Source organism: Cyclopterus lumpus, chromosome 4 (assembly GCF_009769545.1).
Source record: "Cyclopterus lumpus isolate fCycLum1 chromosome 4, fCycLum1.pri, whole genome shotgun sequence".
NCBI classification, from domain to species: domain Eukaryota; kingdom Metazoa; phylum Chordata; class Actinopteri; order Perciformes; family Cyclopteridae; genus Cyclopterus; species Cyclopterus lumpus.
The window spans coordinates 15,201,388-15,209,985 of record NC_046969.1 but is presented as its reverse complement, the minus strand read 5'-3'; the positions used below and the strand labels follow the sequence as shown (position 1 = coordinate 15,209,985).

Here is an 8,598-nt window from a genome sequence, read left to right as displayed (position 1 = left end):
GGGTTTCTAGCCAGCAGGGTCTGACTGGCCTCTTCCAGCTACTGTTACCAAGCTACTCTCATTACTAATTCATCTGCGCTCTTCACCCCAAAGCTCTGGGTGGCTATTTGGTTGGGTGGTTGGTCGGCCAAGCGGGGATGAGGACAGAGTTTCTCTCTTTTCCAGAGCAGTGCACCACCAGGGCTCCCAGAGGAGGACCATATCTAAGCTGGGGCCCGATGCAGAACGGGGAGGCTATGAGCCCGCAGGACTCCAGGGCAGCAGGGGCCGAGGCCGTGGAGGAGGAGAAGAAGGCCCAGAACCAGAGCCAGACTCATGGTTGTCTGGAGCCCACAGCACCTCCGCTTCCTCCTCCTCCTTCACCACCACCACCAGGGCCACCAGAATACCCGAGGCCTAGGCTCATTTTCCACACCCAGCTGGCGCATGGGAGTCCGACAGGTCGCATTCATGGATTCACAAACGTCAAGGAGCTGTACACCAAGATCGCGGAAGTGTTCAACATTTCCCCCTCAGAGGTACATCCTCTTTTGTTTTTTTTAAGTGGTGTTATTCCGTACTTGCATTTCTGGTTGGTAGGCCAGCTGCTAATAGGAATTAGGTTTCCATTCTAGGCTATTATCCATGATGCACCGTTGAAGCTCATTTGACTGATGACACACTGATGATATCACAATGATTATTTTATCATACTTAACAAGCTCCTCCTGAGCCATATGAGAAATTAGAAAAACAACAGTACTCCACATGACACTGTACTTTGTGAGAAAAAATGTAGTTCCCATCTAGACAACTTGAAGAAGTACCAAAACGCTAAATATCTAAATACTGCATTGGGTCTAGTTGTAACAAGTAACTGAGGAGTTTAAGAGACATTAAACTGTACACGTCAGATATTTCCAAAATATTGCATTCAGGTTACAGCAGGGAGTCGCTCCCAATGCCAGAATCCTTGAGAAGAAGTCTAGTCACGAAAACCAGGGCTGGCCAACCCCACGGCAGCCTGATTCTGCTCTCAATGCTCAACACAACCAAAGGCCACAGATAATGTCACAGACAGACTTATCATGTTATTAGTTTTAGGATTTCATACATGTATCCACACCAGATGGAAGTAGATGCAACAGTAGAATGATCAGAGTGTGTAGGTGGAAATTGATAGTTGAGGAAAGACTGTAGGAGGGCTTCAATTGCAGGTAACCAATTTTAGGTTTTGTGCATGTGCACGTTTTGTTTGAAGAAAATGGTTTCCTGAAAAATTTGTTTGTGTAGTTTGATATTATACTACAAGGATACATTTAAAAAGAGTAACCTGTTAATTAAGGATAACGGTAGCCATGTGCTGCTCTGCGTGGTTCTATATTATGGTAATAATAGCAATAAATATTCAACACTGGCCTTATCTAACACTTATCAGTCGCGTCGTGAAGGCCACCATGAAGGCTGGAGATGAAGGGATATAGACCAATGTACATTTCACAGGAGCTAACCTTGATGATCTTATCAGGCAACTACCAGATATCGGCCTGTTTTCTTGTGTTGTATAAGATTAAATTCCTAAATGCTAAATATATTATAGGAACAAACTGTCAACTCATGTTCATTAACCTGGGATTTCACACAACATTAAACCACATTAAAGTACAAATACACATCTCAATTGTCACTTTCATTCATCTTATGATAATATTTTTGTAAACGCTTGCTGACAAGATGAGTGGACAGAAGAATCATTTCCCTACAGCAAGGGATCCAGTGTATCTCCCCGTTGTGTGCAGTCTGCCTGTATTAGGTAACTCTCAGATGTCTAATTGTGTAATTAGACACTCTTAATTCCTGTGAATGTGTTTGTCTTCTTATATATATGTTTAGATAACGGTTCGATAGATTACTAATAGTAAAACATTCTCCTTAAAACCTTGAGACCTTACGTTTCTTTGTCAGAGTATGTCACTTTTTCAGAAAACTGTTTATATCTAATACAAAACACTAGAATGATGAATAAAGACCCACCTTTTCTTGTCTTGTATGCTTTGTTATTCAAGCCATTTCAAAAGTCTTTAACGATTTAAATCAAAGTTGATTTAGCTGCATGTACATCAACAACATGTAACAAGACCTTGAACTGGAGTGTGAATTCAAGATTCAAGACTTTCTATTGGAAATAACAGGCAATTAGTTGCGATAGTGAGAAGTACAGGAGTTCCCTTGACCTCCTGTGGAGTGAACAGCATAAAGTTACAGTACAGCTGGATGCCAAAGAAGACCTTGGACTGCAGGCCTACTGATCCACTTGCCAAGAGAAATACGAGTAGCAATATCTAACAGGAACTGCTCCAACAGAGATAACGGCTCACTCCGGTTATCTTGAATTTCCGTTATGGATTATGAAGTCAAACTTAAACTTTAACCTCAGATTTCAGAATACCAAACAAATACAATTTCAACAACAAAGACCATTATAGTTCTAAACTATAAATAAACTATATTTTAAAAAAAAGACGTCAGAATCAGACATTCAATCCAACAATATCAGATGTGCTAATGCTGTTCTTTAAAAAAAACATTTGCTTCAAAACATGGCTAATATTATATGGTGCACTCCTGAGATTTATTCACATTTGATGACGTCTATCTTTAGGAAAAAAAGGTATTCATCTTAAGTGTATGTTACTATCAGCTCCTTATCATTTTCAATCAATAAATAAACCACACACCTTTAAAACACAATCCAATGTAAGCACTTACCCCTGAAAACAAACAACAACAAATGTTTAACAAAAGTGTCTGTATGCTGTGACTGACTTATATACAAAGGCTTGAATGAGTTGCTACATTTGTGACTCTTAACAAAATGGCAGAAACAGCAAATAATGTGTCTGTACCGCCCTCTGCTGGCTAGTCTCTATACAGCACAGCGGCATCAATTCTGAAGCACTCTTTTTGCTTTTCTAATATTGTCGTAAATAGTTGTTGTTGTTGTTTCTAATTGAATGATGTGTTATCAAAGATTTAGGGGCCCCTTTGAAAAAGTAAATGTTTTCTAAATAATAACCTTGGTGGAGTCTTAATATTTTTTGTATTGCAAAGTAAACTCTGGACATCATATCACAAACAATCTGATATCTCACTGATTATCAGAAATAACTAACTAAATGTGTTGCATTTCTTCCCTTTAGATTCTGTTCTGCACCCTCAACTCTCATAAAGTGGACATGCAGAAGCTACTGGGGGGGCAGATCGGACTGGAAGACTTCATTTTCGCTCACGTGAGAGGAGAGACCAAGGAGGTGGAGGTGACAAAGACAGAAGACGCATTAGGCCTCACTATCACAGACAATGGAGCTGGATATGCTTTCATCAAGGTGAACAAGTCAAGGCAGAGCTAGTCAGGCTGAGCCATGATATCTATATTTAGAGGAGGCTCCAAACTGGGTATGTCATGTGAAATATTACAATGTGTTTCTTTCAGAGGATAAAGGAAGGCAGCACCATAGACCAGCTGAAGACAGTATGTGTTGGTGACCACATCGAGGCCATCAATGACCAGAGTATTGTAGGCTGTCGACACTACGAGGTGGCTAAGATGCTAAAAGAGCAACCTCGAGGCATACCCTTCACTCTCCGCTTGGTGGGGCCCAAGAAGGCCTTTGGTGAGTAAAGTTCTCAAGGATTGGGAATTAAAAACATGCACTTCTAAGTCAGTCAGGAATGCTGGTTGAAAGCAAACATGATATTATTATTTACAGTTGTGCTTCACAGTTGTAGTAGTACATTTCCACTTTGCAGGTTACTCTGACATCTCAACAAGGGTATCACACTCCAGTTCAAGTTAGCAGAGCAAAGTGCAAATGCTTACTTTGTTAATTGATGGACTAAGTAACATAAATAAGTCCAGTAAGTGGTAAAGTTCAAGGTTTTAGAGGCTTATTTAATTTGACCATTAATTAATCCATCATAGAGAGCACTTAGCTTGGCATCATGACTTATTGACCCTTCTTTCCTTCTTTCCTGAGAGGCAGGAAGTGAACACGGCAGGGGAAAAGAAACATATCTGTTCCTCCTTTTATTGCTATCCTTAGCTCTCCGCACATGCTGGAAGTTTGTGCTGGCTGTGATTCATTAAACAGCTTCCCCGAAGGGTACATTTATTAGGACTGACCAAGCACCCACAGCGTTTTGAAGGACCCACCCTGTTGTCCATCGTTGCTCCCATTGGTTGATGGATTTCATCATTCTCTGGTAATTTTCCATCTCAAGCAGCCAAACATGAAGAGGGGACAGGAACATTTTTAGGGATCATTGGCTATCTGCCGATGAGCCTGGAAAAGTTGTTAAACAATGTATCTCCAATTAATTGAACAGTATTAAGACAGTGGCTGCCAAGCCTCAGACCATAAAGGATTGTGTGCTACAGAAGATGCTCTAAAGTAGCGCTGTAGGGAGGAATATGGTTGTCAGTAAATTCAGCTCTTGTTACTAGACTGAGTAATATTGTAAAGTCGAAAAGCAGTTACTGAAATACACTTTCATTCTCAATCATGTATAGCCAGACAACATTTTTTAAATGCTTTAGGGATGCTTTAGGGATTTTTTATCGCAACCACAGGGAGAATCTGAGGCTGTGCAAAGTAGATATTGCACAGCAATGCATTTCAGTGTCTTTTAGTTTACAATTCAACTCCAGGCATAAGACATGCAGAACAGAAACAGAGCAAATATTTTATGGGAAAACAGAAACAACCTCCTGGAAGCTCATCTCATCTTTTCACACACTTTGCAGTCACACAGAAGACACTGCCAAAGAAGTTATAAATATTTGATCCAAGTGTACTTGTTGTACTTTCCCCGTTGCTAGAGAGCCTGCAGAAGAACGTTCATATACATCTCAGCCAGGAATAAAAATAGATACGCACATTAATTGGGTAACTTGCCTCCTTACTCTGAGTTTTACTATATTTCTTAATGTGTTTATATCTTATGTTTCACTGGGAATAGATTGGTTATGATTTAAGTTTGAGAAGTTTATTTAATCTTTTTAAGTAAAATCTTTTTTGACGACCAAAATCTGCTCTTGCAGTTTTTGTTAACTTTGAACCTGTGACCTTGTCTCTTTCATCACAAGGGCGCCCTTTTCCCTTCCAGGAAATATTTGATCTGTCAAAAGAACAATACGTCTTATTTATTGCATCTGGTGAAGAACATGGAGTTCCCTTTTCAGAATGGATGTAGCAGACTGGGCTGGAGCCCAGCTGTCTGCAGTCTCACTTTTCAGACCGGAAGCTAAACCAATGGTCAACAGTCTTATTTCCTGTTAACAATCAGTAAAGAATACTGTCACCCTGCCTACTGTAAACTTCAATTTCAGGTACTCGCTCCCTTGTTCTGAAGCTTTTGACTCTTGGAGTCGGTTTTCATTAACGGATTGAGTTGGCTCAGTTGTTATGGAACTGCTGATGATTAAACTCATCCATGTCAACGTCAAAGTTTTGTTTTGTGAGCTGCTGTGTTCAAGGTAAAGAGGCTTAAATAGAAACCAAACAAGTAAGTTAAATAAGTTATGAGCAGAGCAGGAACACATCCCCTCATTTCTCTATATAAACCTGCCAGTCACGATTATCAAGGGCGTGAATGAAATCTCTCAATAATTGATGGCTCGCTGCCAAATCAGCATCGGACGGATTAGATTTCATGTGTAAAAATATTTATTGGATGTAACAGATCTGGGACTTCCTTATGGCCCTAAATGTTAGACATATTAGTTTAAGAATACTATGTGCTGTGCAGAGGAATTCACATGGGCAATTTAAGATTCAAGAGAACCTTATTGTCATATGTCTCCAACAATTATGCAGTGACAATGCACATTCAATTCCAATGAGCAGCAAGTGTAGGCTACAGTAAGCTTTTGGTCTGATGTCATGTTTCTACACTATTGAGATTATCTGTCTAAATAAAAGTTATATAATGTTCCATGTCACACAAAGTAACTAACACAAATAGCTGCTATCAGTCACACACACAATGTGCAGGACAATAACAATGTTGAATGTTTTGTACATTTTTGAGACAAGGATACACATTAGTACAAGGAAATGTGAATTACGGTGCCTCGCTTTGGTCTCTGTTAATCTTCTCATGAAACTATGTATATTTTGTTTTGATTTCTGACGGCACAGCAGTTTCTTGGGTAATGATAGAAGAACTCAGGAGTAAGCTTTGAGAGCCACCCACAACAACTTGAATCTCCTTAATTTAAATAATGGTGAGCATCATGTTTGTTTGTGTGAGTAGATATGATTGGAATGAGGACCAGAGCGCCAAAATCTACTGAGGGCAAGATGGTGAATGGGAGAGAGACACTACGTCTTCGCTCCAAGGGTGCTGCTATAGTTCAGGAAGTGGTGAGTTTTTTTACACGCTTTGCTGGACAATTACCTAACCCTTCCTGATATACTCGGTCAGTGATATGTACACACGCACACACACACACACACACACACACACAACCATTAAATATGGGTTGTAGTACCTTCCTCTCTATCTTACAGCTGATTAGATCATATTAATCTTGTCCTAAACATTATTTGATTTGTTTTTGGATGTCCTGAGTTGCGCTAAAAGCCAAGATTCCCATGTAGGGAGACTAAAGAACTGAAATGACCAGGACTGAACTGAACACCACTTAGTGGACTCTTGTCAGACATAAACAAGCATACACACACAGCCACACAATATCCGTAATTCATCATCGAACAATGTCTCTCTCACTTTCGCTGGAAGTGATGTCAGTAAACAAAGTAATTCTCACTTCCTACACTTCAATGCAGGATGTCTCACATAAAACTGAACTATTAAGTGAATACACAGACCATATCCACTTCTGGAAAATTCAGAGGGGGAAAAGGTTCACTGGATTTCGTGACATAGAAAGCAGCAGTGAACACCTACCAGCAATATACTTGACTTAATCTGTAACTTTGATATATTTATATAACATAAAGATAACTGCTAAACAATAGCCCACGGTATTATTGGATCTCACATGTTTTGGAATGAGAAGGTATAGTGTCAGAGTTTGTATCACCATATTTAGAGCGTGAGCACCACAACATTTTTGCTAACACCTCTGTATTTTCCCATTCGCTCTGCCAGCAGAATGAGTTTGAAGAACAGGCCACCAAGAAAGTGGACGATCTGCTGGAGAGCTACATGGGAATCAGAGATCTGGAGCTGGGTAAGATCACCCACATGAACCTTGGGTCCTTAAAATTGACAGCACTTTTGAGTTTACGTTCCCCATTGCTCAATGGATGTTCTCAAACAGATCCAGGAATCAGTTGCGTTTACGGTAGGCTCGACAGAGACACACTGCCTCCCTCACTCTCTCGCATGGTGAGATAGGCCAGCCCACTTCAGACCTGGCTCGGATTCAAGGAGAATTCCTCCTCAGGATTTATACTCACCACAAATAATCCGTAAGGATGAAGAGTACCTTCAGGGAGCTGTAATGTGTGTGTGTGTGTACACGGTAATGTAGTATTTTTGGAGAACTTACTTTGCTGTGACCCTTTTGACCCTTTAGTTCATATTTTCTTCACAACATCCCAACATTTTTAAATCATTATAGTTTATTGTGTTGGCTTCTCCATGCTGAAGGTCCTTGGAAGATTCAGGAATTTGAGTGGGACACATATTTCAAATTGCCAGTGATAGCAGTTTGCCCTTTCCCAAAGACCTCCAAGGCCAGTAGCCTGACGGTTGGCTGTTTAGACTGCATTAAAAACAGGTTCATGATTCTAGAGTCTAGAATCGATAAGAAATATTGTGTTAATTTCAAAATAATGGTACAATTAAAGTACAAATATTATCTTTTTGGGGTCCTGTTGTTGGGGCAAAACATGGTCATACTGAGATAGTATTGAAACATGAATGAGAGCAGATTTAAATAGTCTGACAGTGCATTCATATTGGGGATGACATATCATTTTGTGTGCTGTGTAACATAAAAAACATCTTACATCTTAAAATACACCATTCTTATGAGTTTTTGAATGTACAGTATTTCCTGCACATGAAGAAGTGGGCGGTGTAAATCTTTTATTTATGTTATGTTTGGTGGTTCATAAATACAGTTTGACATCATTGAGATTGCTCCCAAATCCCTTGTAAATAATATGATTCATTGGTCAATTTATTGAGGTATAAGACTATAATAGAACATCAAAATGAGTGTTTGATGCATTGTTTTGGATTTGGCTGATGAGAAAGAAAACTTGCAATAGCTCTAGTCAAAACTGGATTAATTAAAATCTGTTCCATCCCTTCTTTTCTGCAGCTACCACCATTGTGGAAGCCGGCAAAGACAAGAAGAGCCCTGATGACTTTGCAGAGGCCTTGGACTCAGTTTTGGGAGATTTTGCTTTCCCTGATGTGTTTTTGTTTGATGTATGGGGGGCTATTGGAGATGTCAAGAATGGGAGAATGTAGACATTTACCATAACAAGAGAGAGAAAGGGAGAGATAGAGAGGGGGAGCGTAAGAGAGAGAGAGAGAGAGAGAGAGAGAGAGAGAGAGAGATAGAGAGAGAAAGAGAAA

The 8,598-nt window shown here is 39.9% G+C and overlaps 1 protein-coding gene across 1 annotated transcript; it reads left to right on the top strand.

The window, feature by feature from the left end:
* Positions 1–218: 218 nt before the first annotated feature.
* On the top strand, positions 219–8,490 carry gipc3 (GIPC PDZ domain containing family, member 3). Its single transcript, XM_034530832.1, has 6 exons — positions 219–518; positions 3,180–3,365; positions 3,473–3,653; positions 6,295–6,404; positions 7,156–7,237; positions 8,339–8,490. Exons 1-6 carry the CDS (start codon positions 219–221, stop codon positions 8,488–8,490), a joined length of 1,011 nt encoding a protein of 336 aa, XP_034386723.1.
* The last annotated feature ends 108 nt before the right edge of the window (positions 8,491–8,598 follow it).